Source organism: Crocodylus porosus, unplaced genomic scaffold (genome assembly GCF_001723895.1).
Source record: "Crocodylus porosus isolate Cpor-Errol unplaced genomic scaffold, CroPor_comp1, whole genome shotgun sequence".
Lineage (NCBI taxonomy): Eukaryota > Metazoa > Chordata > Crocodylia > Crocodylidae > Crocodylus > Crocodylus porosus.
Window position 1 is genome coordinate 40,435,607 of NW_017728886.1, and position 14,797 is coordinate 40,450,403.

At 39.5% G+C, this 14,797-nt stretch overlaps 1 protein-coding gene across 1 annotated transcript in view; it reads left to right on the forward strand.

Annotated features, from left to right (window-relative positions):
• The window catches only part of CDK14 (cyclin dependent kinase 14), a 506,952-nt gene that overhangs the window by 339,595 nt on the left and 152,560 nt on the right, over positions 1-14,797 (forward strand). Inside the window, exon 10 of the mRNA XM_019530589.1 lies at positions 10,643-10,736. Within this exon, the coding sequence (XP_019386134.1) occupies positions 10,643-10,736 (94 nt within the window). The remainder of the gene's footprint in view (positions 1-10,642; positions 10,737-14,797) is intronic.

Consider the following 14,797-nt stretch of genomic DNA (forward strand, 5'->3'; position numbering starts at 1 on the left):
CCCGATTCCCCTTGTCCCTTCCCCCACCCCAGCTTAGTTCCTCAGCCCCCAGCACCAGTGAACACCAGGAAAACTGGCACCAGGAGCTGCTTGCAGGATTGAGGGGCTGGCTGATCTGCTGAGGTGGGGGTTGTCTATCTGGGGCTGGAGCAAGGGGGGGCGGGGTCGAGATATTATACTACTTGTAATTTCAGTTCACTACTTTATAGTAAACTGAATTGCCTGTTTTACTTGTCAAGTTCCAACCTTGTGGTTCTTTGTCCTACAACTAGTTGTTAAGTTCACCAGTACCTACATAACCCAAGCTTCTGCTGTTAGTGCCAGCATCAAATATTTCAGGGAAAGCACAGAACCTTAAGGTCAGGGTACTTGCATGCAAGTGGAAGAGGAAAATCTTACAACCGATTTATTAAAGCTCTAGCTTTATCCAGAGGAAATGACTTTTAGCTGGGTTGTCTTAAGATTTATGTATATGACCTTTTTAAGCCTACACGTGGCTTTTTATGATGTTTTTAAACAGTGCACAGGACTGTCCCAATTTAGTAAAAAAATTACCAGAAATACCACTTACGTGTTGTTTTTGTGTGATGAATCTATTCATAAACAAATTTAGTACATGGATAGGCTTTTTTTAATTTAGAGAGAGTCGTAAGCTAAAGCCGAAAGGGGGACTTACATTTAAGTTCCGTTCTAGTGAGAAGAAGCGATATTTTCAACAAAATGTCTGAAATACTTGGCAGTACTGAGCCTCAATTTTCTGTGGCCGAAAAGTGATGTTTTAAAACAGGAATATGCAAATATTACATTTTCCCCCCCCAGATATATCATTTTTTCTTCCCCCAAGCACTATGCTGTTCTCCTTGCAGGTCTCAGCTTCCCAGGAGTAGAAGGCAGTATCTGGTATTATTGTTTCATTTCATGGGTTGCATAGAATACATGCTAGAATATCTAACATTGTAAGCCAAAATACAGTGGTGCCTGTGGTACCATCCCTGATGTTTCAAGGAAGTCCATGTTAGAGCTCTTGGTGAGCCAGTGGTACTATATAATAACTTGGTGTACCAGAGAGTTAAAGAAATGGATAGGGCTTCTGTGGAGCCCTATAGCTGCTAATTAACGCCACAGATCATATGGACAGAGATTTCTCCATGTCATGTATGCTAGCCTCACTTCCCTCATGTTGCCTTCCTATCCCTACTCAGTCTTCCCTACCTGCACGAAGCTGTGTTCAACCAAGTGTCTCCACAGGCATGTACCCTCTCTGCCTGCTCTGCATCCCACTTATCATATAGGGTCTCACCTCTTTAAAGAGACACTCCCCATCACTGTCGACATGCAAACTAATCCTTGTAAGGGATATGAAGCATGCACTAGGTGAAGCAAGGCTGGCTGCATTGGGAAACTGAAGTGGTTGCTGGATCATCTAAGCCAATGGAACTAAACCTTTTAGAGTGTCAGGCCAGGAACTTGCGACCTAGTTACACTGCTGGCCACTGCTTCACTCTGGTAGTGGGGGGGAAGGGAGGGAAGAAGGAGAGAAGAGAGGAAGGAGGTAGGTGCCAGTGTCAGAGGGAAGGGAGGGAGGAAGAGCTTTTTTCCAGTAAACTGCATCTACCATAGACTCCCTGGAGGGTGCTGCACTCCCACTTAGACACCAGGTAGTGTTGCTGTGTTCTATGTGTTCTTTAATATTGCATCCAGCTTGTTTCAACGAGGAATCTTCAATCAGCTCCAACTGCTTAAAGGTTTTCTGGCCAACTCGATTTTTTTAATAGACTTTATGGATGAAAATTGTTGTCTGATTTTTTTACTGACTGTAAAATTACAGATAGTTGAGAACCTTGGGGTCTGTGGGTGGATGGGTGGGTGTGGATGTGTGTGCATGCATATTTGGAGCGGATCTGTGAACACTTTTAGCTACAGAAACTGAAAGAAATGCAAGAATTCTTGTAGGTGATACCTTTTATTATAGCTTTATACCTTTAAATATAAGCAAGTTTTAGGGTCATTTTAAATTTGTCCTCCACATTGCTGTGGTAGGGAAAGAAGTGGAGGGTAAGGGGCCAGACTGCTATCCCTTTTTCCCTTGCACCTGGAACCCCACTGTGCCTTCGACCTCTGCTGCCTGCCCCTCAGTGCCTGTGCCTCCCCCCCACCGTTCCTGCCCCATGCCCCTTGCCCTCATGTCTGTGCCCGTCTGTCCCACCCCCTGGTCCCTACTGCAGCCCATCTCCCCCACCCCATGCCTTCCCCACCCTATTCCCCGTCCTTCCCCTTACCTTGTGCTGCAGCTCTGCTCTTCTGGGCCAGTCAGTAACAGTGGTGGCTCTGGCCCTGCCTGACAGCTCCTTGTCAGGCTGGAGCAGGGCTGGAGGAACCAGAGTTGAAGCAGAAGGTAAGTGTGGGGTTCAAGTTCCTCATTCCAGTCTTCCCCCATCCTTCCCTCTGGCTGCATGCCCCCTCCCCTATCAAATGCATCCTTGGAGGTTTTTAAGACACAGATAGACAAAGCTTTGGCCCGGATGATATAGTTGGGGATGGTCCTGCCTTGAGCAGGGAGTTGGACTAGATGACCTCAGGGGGTCCCTTCCAACGCTAATTTTCTATGATTCTATGAAATGAGCCTTTTCAGCCCAGTGCAAGTAGCAACCTAGCTCTGGCTTCAGCCCTGAGCCTGGGGCCAAAGCTGAAGCTGAGCTGTCATCTGCCCCAGACAGGTACTCAAATTCAGGACGAGGCTTTCTCTTCCCTATGCTTTTTGGGGGAAAAAACTTGTCTTTGGTTCAGGTAAATATGGATTATAACAAACTGGGAAATAAAATTAAAGGATATATGGTTGTAGTAAAATGCTTTTAGTACTCCTCTACATGCCAGCTTAACAGTGAAGTCACTATCAATGTAGCCATTATTATGTATGAAGGTGCTACTAGACACCAGTCCAAGGAGCACTTAACCATACATCTCTGGTCAATGTAATCATATTCAGTAAATGGGCCTCAAAGGTAAGGCAAGGACCCTTGCTGGAGGGCATAAAAAAAAATGTCTTCAATAACAGACAAAATATTGATGTCCCTTGATGTAAGACCTTCAGCACAGGTCCAAAGGAGATCTGGAAAGCTTTGTTCTAAATGAAAAAACAAGGCAGCTCTCATTGTACACGTCAAAGCTATACATCCAATGGGCAAATAATAAGCATTTCTGGATACCAAGTATTAACAGGACCACAGCATGGTTCACAGCATATTCATATTGCACATGAAAGGACTGTACTGAGAGTTTCTTTTCAGCAGCAGTATATTGCTGAACAATGATTGAATTAAAGCTAAGTAGTGATTTCCCAGAATCGATGGAGAGAGTATCCTTGCTTATATCAGTTGCTAAGAGAATTCAGTTATCCAGAAAGAAATGTGTGGGGTATTAGCATTTATGAGCAAGTATTGGTGTTATGTCCTTATGTTAAATCCTGTGTGGTATTTTGTGCCTGGCTCATTGTGTATGACTGTATTACAAAAACGGTAAGGGATTTCACTAAATATTTAAATAACGTTAATATAAAATTCACATTTGTTTTTTCCATTTAGAAAAAAAACATCACAAGCATTGACTTCAGCCATGATAAATGACATTTAGTGGGGATTCCCATGAAACTGAATGGGGAGCAGCAGACCAGCTGTGCAAAAAAGAGTACAAATATTAACCACTGGACAGTGGCAGAGAAGCAGGTGGCAGTAGCTGCAGGCTATTTTTACACTTCATTTGCTATTGTAGGGCATTAGGATAGTAACTAAAACCTAATGATCCAAATACAGTATTACATTTTACTGCTTTCTGTTTAAATAGCCACTGGCAATAAAAAATATTAATGAAGACATACATACATTAATGGTGTCAGCTAGTGATGGAAATCAGTGCAGTATGCAGTGTGATTTACTGCTGTCAGCATATGATATAGTGGCACTGTGTGAATGTATTATCCAATTTGAGACTTCATCAAAGAGTTTTGATAACCTTTGATATGCTTTTATTCCTTGATTGAGGGCTTACTGGTAGGTAAGAGTACCATTTTTCCTTGCCTGTGGTATAATTTTTCTTAATCCCTGTATTTTATACTCCTTTGAAAGTCAGTGCAGGAGTAATAATCTTTAAGGTCCTATACCTAACAGTTTTATACAGCATTAAAAATCATATATCAGTAATATAAAAATGTAAGAGGCCTGTTATACTTATGTTTTGCTCATTTCTTACAAAAAGAACACATTTAATAAATGAGGTCACTTAAACTGGTTATTAGTGGCTTTCTGATTCTCACAGTGTGTGCATTTCTACATCTGTTTTTAAAACAGGAAGTCACTGGGGATATTTAGTTTTAAAATGCAGCTGGTTGTAAACTATTTGACAAACAACAGCGGTTTTCTTAGTATATCCTATGCCTATTATAAATTTCTTTGTTTTATAAGGTTTGGTGGAAGACTGATAGATTGTGAACTCTTGTGGTCACAATTTAGGTAAAATAAGAAATGATGGTCCAGACTTTTCTTTTAATTTTATTAATTAACATACACTATGCTTATTGCTGTGGAAGAAATTGCTTTTAACTAAGCCTGTCAAATGTAATGCAATTGCCTATTAGATCGCCATTATCTACATTACATCTCTGGCTTCACATTTACATTAATTTATTTAACTTTGTAGCAGCTGGGTTGATAGATATGATCTCACTGTTGATCTGAGTCTAAGGAAAAGTGCTCGGGTTAAGTTTTTTCTCCCATATATGAAAAATACTGGTGTTCTACTGGTAACATAGACTCAGTTCACCATTGTCTGACATTTTCTAATATAATTTCTCCTGTTTTCATGAATACATGTCTAATCTAGGCCTATGGCAACAATTAAGGTATTTATTATACAAAAATAATCCTTTCTAGGACACAGGTGCACTAAATTGTCTGTTTACACAAGGGACATTACAGAGGCCTCTATCTTCCATCCCCTGTAAACAGTTTGCAGTGAAAGGGTCTGGGACTAGTAATCCCAGAACAGTCTAAAGAACTAGTATAGAAGACCCGAGAGAGAGAGAAAGAGAGAGTGTGCAGCAGGGTAAATTAGTTCTCTTGCCCTTTTGTGCTTTGTCATAATGACTTCCACTCCAAAGAAGTGGTAATCCTTAAGGCTAGGTGCAGACATTCAAAAAGCCTGAGGCAGAACTGATCTAAGTTATGTGGTCTTCTCTAAGTGCCATAGCTTAAATTGGTAGAGAACAGAATGCACGTTTGCCCTTGAAGGGGGTGCAAATCTTAGGTTGGGTTCTGCCATTTTTAAACCAGTCTGTATGCCAAACTTCTCCTCTATTATGGTATAAACCAGATGTATGTGTCAAACTTCTCTTCTGTTATTGGCATATGTTGGTTTCTGATCATTTGTATTGTTAAAAGTGTAATGACTGTACCTGGTCTAAGAGATCAGGATTCTGTGGTAACCATCAAAGTATTGTTAATTACACTTCTTGAGAAGACAGACACTATCAATGAAAGAAGTGTTATCAGCTCTAGTCTGTTGAATTAACCTGCAACTAAAACATTCTTCTGGGGCCAGATTCAGAGGCATAATGTATAGGAAATATCTCTTTTGTTAATAGGTATTTAAAAAATCGAATATTTTCCTACTTTTTGGGATGCAAGTTTTACTAGATCTATCAGCAGAGGTCTGTCAACCTGGGAGGTTTGCATATGTGACAATTCTACTGTAGAATCTCTTAAACTGTTACAATGTAAGAGCTGCTGCACTCTCCCAATCCAACAGATCCCCTTTTAAAACATTCCCCATTTGATATGGCTCCAAATCTTTGTTTGTTCATATCCCATGAGTCTCAGAGTTTATCTACATACAGAAGTTGTAAAAGAGACAAGCTAAATTCATTTCAGGGAGTAAGAATAATGTCCACACGTTATTTTGATTGGTGTAACTAAATCAATATAACATCACCGCTTTAGTAAAAAAATGTCCAGTTTTGTGCGTTAAACTGATTAGAGTACCTATCTATGTGCCATGGGCCAGTACTGTTCTGTGCTGTTCCTTAGTTGTTCTGAAATTTAAACAGTATTGTTTAACACCCCATTTATTGCTGGAAAATATTCACTCAACTTTAGCAAACACCCCCCTAGATTCATACAGTCAAACGGCATATTTCTGTAAACTATCGAGCCCATCAGTAGCAGTCATACAGTCTTAATTCCATGAGACAGAAAAACCTGTGCAAAATGGAGGTGAAAGTCCATTGACATGAAGAATCTTTTTGTTATTTATTTCAGTGGGACCTGAGTTCATACGATAAGTTGTTTGTTCATTTTTTCAGATAACCAGATTCTTAGAGTCAGTGGTAATCAAAAACAACATTTCACTTCTCCAAGTTTAATAATCAAAATAAAACATATTTATCCTTTACAGTAATTTATCAGAGGTATAATGAACATACGCACATTCTCTAGAAAAAAGTGGCTTTCCTCGGGGTAAAAATATTGGATGTATATCATTTCTATTTTAATAATGTAGCCGTAAGGAAATCTATAAAAATTTTCTTTATCAAGCCACTAATGTTGGGCATGGAGGGTGGTGCTTTTGCTTTTTGATATATGAAGTATTGCTATTGTTCCTTAAGTGTTTGCATTTGGTATTTGTTAAAGCATTCAGTACTCCAATATTGCCTCTTGGTGGTGATGTAGAAAATGCCAAGCATTTTTTACCTGCTGCTATTATAACGTCAGTAAGAAACAAACAAAAAAACAACCCCTCCCCACCATAATTTGAATTGTTCATTTTGTCAGTTTTATAAGTATTATTGTTAAATACTTATTAGTACTGAAATAATCACCTATATCTCACAGGGAGCTATATTCTGCAATCTTAAATAAAGCTTCATGTCAGATCTTCCGGAATTTTAAAACATAAACGTCTGTTGTGTGGAGTAACATCATGATGAATGAAGTCTCTTTTTAACTAAAAAGAAAAAACTCTGAAAGACCTGTCTGTTTAGGGTACAAAATACAACATATATTATAACTAGGGTATCTAGCTGTTCCTACAAATTTTAATATCTGTACTTAAATGAAACAAAAAAAATCATTGTAAAAACAATCATTAAACAAAAATGAGACTATATTCTCATTTGAAGCTCTTGAGAAGTAATAAACTAGCAATTGGTAATCTTAGTAGATTTGTAGGTAGTGTTGTGTGAAAGAAAGTAATACAAACACTTTAATAATTCAGTCTGATGGATTGTACCATTATGTCCACTGCTGTGTACAGGTATGTCTTCAGAATTCTTAAAAACAAATGCAACAGCCAGAAAATAAAGTTAGTTTTTACAAAATGGGGTTCTCAGTTTACAAGTACTCTGCAGAAAAATGAAATGTATTTAGATACCTCGACTTCACATCAGGTATTCATTTGCCATCTAAACTGAAATTTAAGAGTAATTCACTGAGTTAAAGCTTGAACTCTTACATTGTATTATTCTGCATCTAATGTAGTAAGGTGACAGCTAAAGTCCTAGGAAATTAGGCAAGACAATGGTAGAGCTATATTAGACCGTATGGGCTCATATGGTCTTATGAATACATCAATAGGATTAGTCAGGCTTGTTGTCATTCGAGGGTAAGTCACCCGTTTCAACATTAAATGGCTGTCACTTAAGCTTCAGTTATGTTTTCTTTGCAAGGTTATCCTACTTAGCTCATCAGAGATTCCTGAGTTGAATATCCAAAAAACAGCCATCCAGCATACTTCTCAAAATTCAGATCTTCCCCAAAGGGTATCAGAGAATCTAGATCAAGTTGATTAAAATATTTCTAATGGTCTTTGCTGATGCACAAATACTTTCTGAAATACTTTGCTGAAAATATTAGGGAAAGCTGCATGATAATGGCTATAGTGTGCGTGTGTGTGTGGGCCAGGGGTATAGGGCCTCCAGCCTGCAGGCCAGATCCAGCCTGCAGCACCATGTCATATAGCCTGTGGGGCTCCCCAGGGGTCTAGAAATTTGGTGGTGGGAGAGCAGGATACACACATAAATGCACATGCACACACTTACATATACACTATGAAGCAAAGGTTACTGCTTGAAATGTGAAATATGACCAAATAATCTAGTATAGGGAAGATCAGGGATGAGAAAGATGTGTTAGCTCATCCTGTCCTATTACTTTTTCCTGTGAGATTGTTTCCAGAAAAATAGACTTTAAGGCCGTTTATACATGTGGTCCAGGAGTTAGGGGAGGGACCTTTAATAAAAGTGGCTCTGAGAGCCCCTCTAATTAAAGTGGCCAGAGCATCTTATGTATCGGCATCCCCATGCTGAAAAATGGCAGTGGGGCACCTTAACTAAAACTTGTCAAATGAGCTTTAGTTAAAGCGCCCCTGCCACCATTTTTCAGCACGGGGACACTGATACATGAGACGCTGGAGTCCACTTTAGTGCGGTAATTACCACACTCCAACAGGCTTGATTAATCAAGTGATTGCAGCGCGTCAGAGCAGCCTCGCTGCTCATGTATAGGCGTCTGATATATTTCAGCAAGTCTGGTTTTACATGGCTTTGGGAGACTTATTTCTACAGTATAATTGGCCATGCTTTTCAGTAATTTCCCCCAGTGTCCTAAATTTTGCACTTACATTTACCCCATTACTCTGAGTTATACCCGCCTCTTGGATATGTCTGCAGTTCTTCAGACCAATGAAATTTTAATGAATTCTTCCTTCTTTGCTATTCATATATTTCATATATAAGTTCATATGGTTATGTCCTTCCCACCCCTTATTCACTGTTGTAGCTAGGAGTTACTCAGTACATTTAATTTTTCCTTACAAGCCAATTTTTCCAGCAATTGAAAATTACTATTAGAATTTGCTTAGAAGTAATTCTGTTAACATTTTTTCTGTTCAGGGTTGCCTAGAAGTATACACAAAAAAGGCTGTGTAGAGTTTTGATGTCTATGTGTATTTACAACACAAAACACTGCTTTTGTTTGTTTGGCTTAATAATCATATTATGTGCTCATTTTCAGTTTCCTGTTCACTATGGGCCTGATTAAAGCCAACTGAAGCTTTTGAACAAAAAGATTCCTGTTAATCCCATGGTCTTTGTGTCAGCCTTATCACCCCAAGTCCTCATCTGACACAGCAGCTTACAAGTTCTTTTCCATGTAGAAAATTACCTATAATTCATTTGGTTTTTCCTTAAGATTCTTTTTGACACGATTTATTTTCTTGTAGTTCCCCAGGAGGAATCTCATTTTTATTTTTTGTTTATATTTGTGTCTTCTCCCGGGCCTGATCTTGCACAATTGGACAACTCTTATGCTTATAATTCAGTGTACATGGAAGTGATTTTCTAGATTGTGGCTGGTGTGATCATAACTTCCAGATCAAGGCAGAAATCATCTTGTGGTTTCTCTCCTCAGTGATATTTAATTATACCTCCTGCTTTAGTTTTATCTATTAGTTCAGCTGCTGTGCCTTTCCACCTTCTTTCAGTGTATTAATAAAATGAAGTGTTAGGGCAGATAAGTCCTTGTGACGCTTCCAAGTAGAGATCTTACTCTTTATTAAAATTTCTGTTAGCAATTCTTCATCCATTTTTCATTCTATACCTGAGTCAAGTTCCATTGGTTGTAACCAAGAGTCTGTGAGATTAGTATATAAAATTTTTGCTAACATTTTGCTTTTGCTTGCTTTTATTGCATTTCAGTACAAATGTGCTTTTAGTGTTTGTCTGTCTCTATCTGGACATGGTCTAAAATGATAAACTAATGTAATCAAAGTTCTGTGTGGTTGCAAAAATAGAAGTCTAATCCTCTTGTCTCTAGACCAAATCTAGTTTTTTATTTCTTATCTTGAGTAAATGGCTTCTGTCCAAAATCCTGAAATTTTCCTTTCTTGAAAACTAAATACTGCTTATAAGTATTTGACTAAGATATATCGTGCCTCTCTGTGCCTAATGAAGCACTAACCAGAGTAAATGATGAGTGGCAGTTTAATCAATTCAGTTTCTTCAGTAACCAACAAGGGCATATGGAACATAATTTTTAATCCCTCCTTTTTAAAATCTGCTGGATGTGACCAGGGACAGATTTGCATGTTGTTGGCTGTGTTTTCTTCATTTTCTAGGGGCTAATGAAAATATCTGATCGAGATATTTAATCTTTAAGAAATATAATTGAAAAGTAATGTTATATATAAAAAATCTGATTATCACATATAATTCTCTTTAAAATAAAATTATTTAATTAGTCAATAGCCGTCATAACGATGTGTGCTACATAGTGTGCTAATTATCTTGCTTAACTGGCATCTATAAATATTTGGTCATATTTTCTGACTTACTGGAAGCATGCAGCATACAAAACCCCCCATTGTTTATATTCCCAGTGTTTGACTTTTGGGAACAAAGTGAAATTAAAGAATACATATTTTAAAGGCATAGATTATTTTTTATCAAACCGTGCATTTTAGTTGTCATCCTGTCACCCATAAACAGTTGAGGATGTTACTGTGACATTAGTGATGAAGACAAAACAGTTTTGTATATTAATGATTTAACCTCAAGAAAATCTTTATCACATTCTATACTTTTTTTATTTATTTATAGGGGAGTGGGTTGTATCTTTGTAGAAATGATTCAAGGAGTTGCTGCTTTTCCTGGAATGAAAGACATTCAAGACCAACTTGAAAGAATATTTCTGGTGAGTTCCTTATTTCTGAATTAATATGTTTGCATATAACATTTTTTCTTCCATAGTGAATAACAAAAGGTATTAAAAAAATCAGGGTGTTAACCCATTTGAAATGTTTACTCTTCTGTTCTGGAGCAAATATGCCAAAAAAACCCAGCCCACAAGCCTGGTCCAGCCTGCTTGATATATTCTTAAATATGATGTGCTCAGAATAATATTAGCTTTCATTAAAAAGGCATATTTCTTGATCTCGTTGTGGAGACAGTCTTCCAGATGTGATCCCAGTGGAAAGAAATGCTATGTTGCTATCTTAATCTACATACAATCAGAAGTAATGACTCTGTGAGAGGTACCCCTCTTAATATTAATCCTATTTTAATGTCTGAATTATATTACTTCTAATGAAATGGCCCATGGGGTAGAAGAGAAGCCTATGCATGTTGGGTGAGATGTCAGAGTTGCTGTAGGGAGGGATATAGTGGGGGCAAGATGAAGTGATGCAATGGGAACTGTAAAAGGAAGGAAAATAGAAGGAATAAATCTTGGTCACGGTAATGTTGAATGTTTTTCCCACTCATTGATGCTTTCTGAAACAATCAGTAACTACCAGGGCTCTCAATTAATCACTGTTAATGTATACAATTAATGCATTAATTGGTTCTTGCATTCATTTTTTTAATGCATTAATTGTATACATGGTTTTGGAGCCCATGCCAGGACACCACTCTTCCACCATCACTGCTGCCTCCAGGCTGCCCAGCAGGGCAGCCGTAGCAGTGCAGAGGAGCCATATAGTAGCCCAGGCATGGGTTCTGGGCTACTGGAGCAGGATGGTGTGGGGAAGGAGGACACACACACACATGCGCGCGCATGCACTGCAGCTCAGCAGTGGGTAGAGCAGCACCCAGCAGGTAAGTCTGTAGAGGGGAAGGAGGGCAGATCAAGGCCCCCACGGTGAGGGAGGGAGTGGGGTAGGGGCTGGGGTGAATGGGGCCCCAGGACCAGAATGGATCGTGAGACAGAGCTGCAGGAGGCTCATCCAATGGTGCAGGAAGGGGGTGTGGCTCCCCACCACTGCATGCACTCCTGGGGGAGACATGGGGAGCATGTGCCCCCCAGATTTGTGCATGGAGTGGAGGAGGGCTGGCCTCTGTAGGCTGGGGCTCTGGGCTGTGCTGCCTTTGCCACAGGAGCCATGCAACACCATGTTGTGCTTCCTAATGGCAGGTGGGCAGGGAACGCAAACCGTGGCCAGTGTATGGCTCCCAGGACAAAGGCAGAAGGGTGTAGAGCCCCAGCCTGCAATGAGCAGCCTGCCTCCACCCCATGCACAAATCTAGGAGGCACATATTCCCCATGTCTCCCCTGGGGGTGCATGCAGCAACAGGGAAGTCCCCTGCTCCCTGCCCCACACCCAAGCGTCTGCTTATGGTGTCTTATTTGCTGTGATGGCTGGGCCAATGGATTTGACATTGCAGTATTAAAATTCAGTCCAGTTCTCACGAATGACTCTCAAAATTGTCACATTTCTTTTTTTTTTTTGTAGTGTCCTTTGATTTTTTTACATCAGTTTCTCAGTTTGTATAAAACAGGGCTGTCCAACTGACCCACTTGCATGCTGCCTGCTAGGGCTGCATATATGTGCATTTGTAGGCTTCTCAGTACCTTCAGTTGAATTTCCTTGCCCCGTGTGCTTTGTTTATTAAAATACTGAAATTTATTCATCCTAGCATGAATTGATTGCCATATTTTAGCTTAGAAAAAAGTTTTGAAATTGCAGCTGCAGTCATCAAGTACAGCCTCTGAAATAACTAAACATAATTTTTTGAGTTTGTCTCAGGAGGTCATAGTGATCTTGTACAAACTTTAAAAGAAAGAAAGGGAGGCTTTTGAAGTGATGTTTTTATGGCATGTTGTAAACTGGAATTAATTTTTAAATCTTAATTAAGACTAGGAGGTCATAATAGAAATATCTGGCCATCCTTAGTTAAAATGGTTCTGGGGAGGGCTTCCATAAAATACTGTAAGCATCATTAAGAATTTAAGAAGTTATCTATCTAAAAATTATAAAACAAGGGATTATTCTTGTTTGCTTTGTATTTGAACAGAAGGATTAAATTAATTCATTCTCCAGTGAATTGTGTACAGTAAGGTGGTTAATAACTTTGAAGTACAAAATTAATCAGGTTGTTTCTCAAGATAAGTAATACAATTAACTCCTACACACAGAGTCCTTATTCAGCCTTGAAAGGAAGTACGGATCAGGCAACAAAAGACTTTTTAAAGTCTTTTTTTAGTTCACATTTTGAACATCTCCAGCAGTGAAAAGGTTTTATGCCACAGTGTGTGGTATTCTGCAACTGGATCAGTACAATATACCTTCCCTTTGATCCTTTAGCCCTGCAGTGTTTGGAGGTAATGTATTTTAAAACTTAAACTTTGCAATCTAAAATACATTAAACCATGTCTTGTCATTGTCCTTGTTCTCATTATTTGTATTACTGTAGTACGTAGGAGCTCCAGTCAAAGACTAGTGCCCCATTGCAGTTGGCTCAAATCTGATTTGATTTTAGCTTTCTTGGAAACTTGTATTTTAGAAGGAAAAGACAGTGCTTGATAAGAAATAATATGTAGGACAACTGAGCATAATTTAATGTAAATAGACCGATCCTATCAAGATCGGTTTTCCTGTTATACAAGATGTTTTCCTGTTATACAGAAGTACAATAAAAATAATGCATCCTTTCTTCTCATTATCCTTTCCACTGATTATCAGGTGCACATTAGAGTACAACCTCTGAGTGTTCTTTTATAACTCCTCACTAAATCCCTTTCATATAAAACACATAGGCCATGTCCATACGAGCATAGATGTTTGGTTCCCTGAGCACAGCTAGTAGAAAGACACCTTGTGTCGCTAGTTGTGCCCAGAGATCACCTATGCCAGGTGTTCTCTGGTGCTCAGCAGGTTACCCTGGGTGGGGTAGGGAAGGCTGGGGTCAGCACTGGGCTCGCTTCAGCAGCTTTACCTGGGGGCCTCCTGAGGCAGCGGCGGCAGCAGCAGCAGCAATAATCCTGCTGCTTGGAGCCTGCCGACAGCTGGACCATGGCTTCAGCCAGCCAGGCTCTGGTTTTGAGCAGCGTGTGCTGCCCCCACAAGTGCCACTCTGCTTTTTTTGGGGAGGGGAGGGGGTGTTGACCCCTGGATATCCTGGGATTTTTTGACCCCTGGGTATGTCTGCGGCACTAGTGCACAGCTGCACTTGTCTAAACGTGACCATAAAGAGTAGAATTGGTACAAAAAAATGCCTCCTCCGTTTATGGTTATGAATTAGTTAATTACAACCACTGATTTGGTTGCAACCAAGTCGCTATCTATATCAGACTAGAATAAGATGTTCATCTTTCACATATATTTCAAGACCTGTTTTTTGAGTTTTTTTCTGTCTTTTTCTTAACATACAGGCATAATTTAGGTTATTTATACATATTAAGCCTGTTTTACATGATTTTTTTTAACTAAATCCAAGTCTCGTTACTACAGTAGGGCTCCAAAGAGTTTATACATGCATAAACCAAGAGGCAGTGACAGAACTGGGATTTGACTTGGTATGATCAAACACCATGAATGAAAGGTTGCAAATTACCATTGTCAAGTTTTGTGTCCTGGTCATTAATTAGTATGTGGATTTCTTCTTCTTGTCTAGTAAAAGTATGAAGAGTCTTTATAAATAATCATGTGGGGCGGGGATAGAAATTACACACAAACCAGTGTAAGTGATCGGAAAGCAGTTCAAATCTGTAATACAACAGGAGTTCAGTCCACATAAACCTCTTTCAAAATGGCTGAAACTGGTTTCAAATAAACCTGGATGCATGTAGTAACAGAGTTAACTGATTTATTTCAAATTGAGAGGCAGTGAGCTGCTACGAAGAGGCGGCTTCCACCTCTCTCCCCTGGGGAGGAGGCTCTTTTCAGCTAGACTGGCTGACCTGCTCCACCGGGCTTTAAACTAAGTCCGCCAGGGGGCGGGGAGACTACTGTCACTGCTGGCCCACTGAGCAACCCT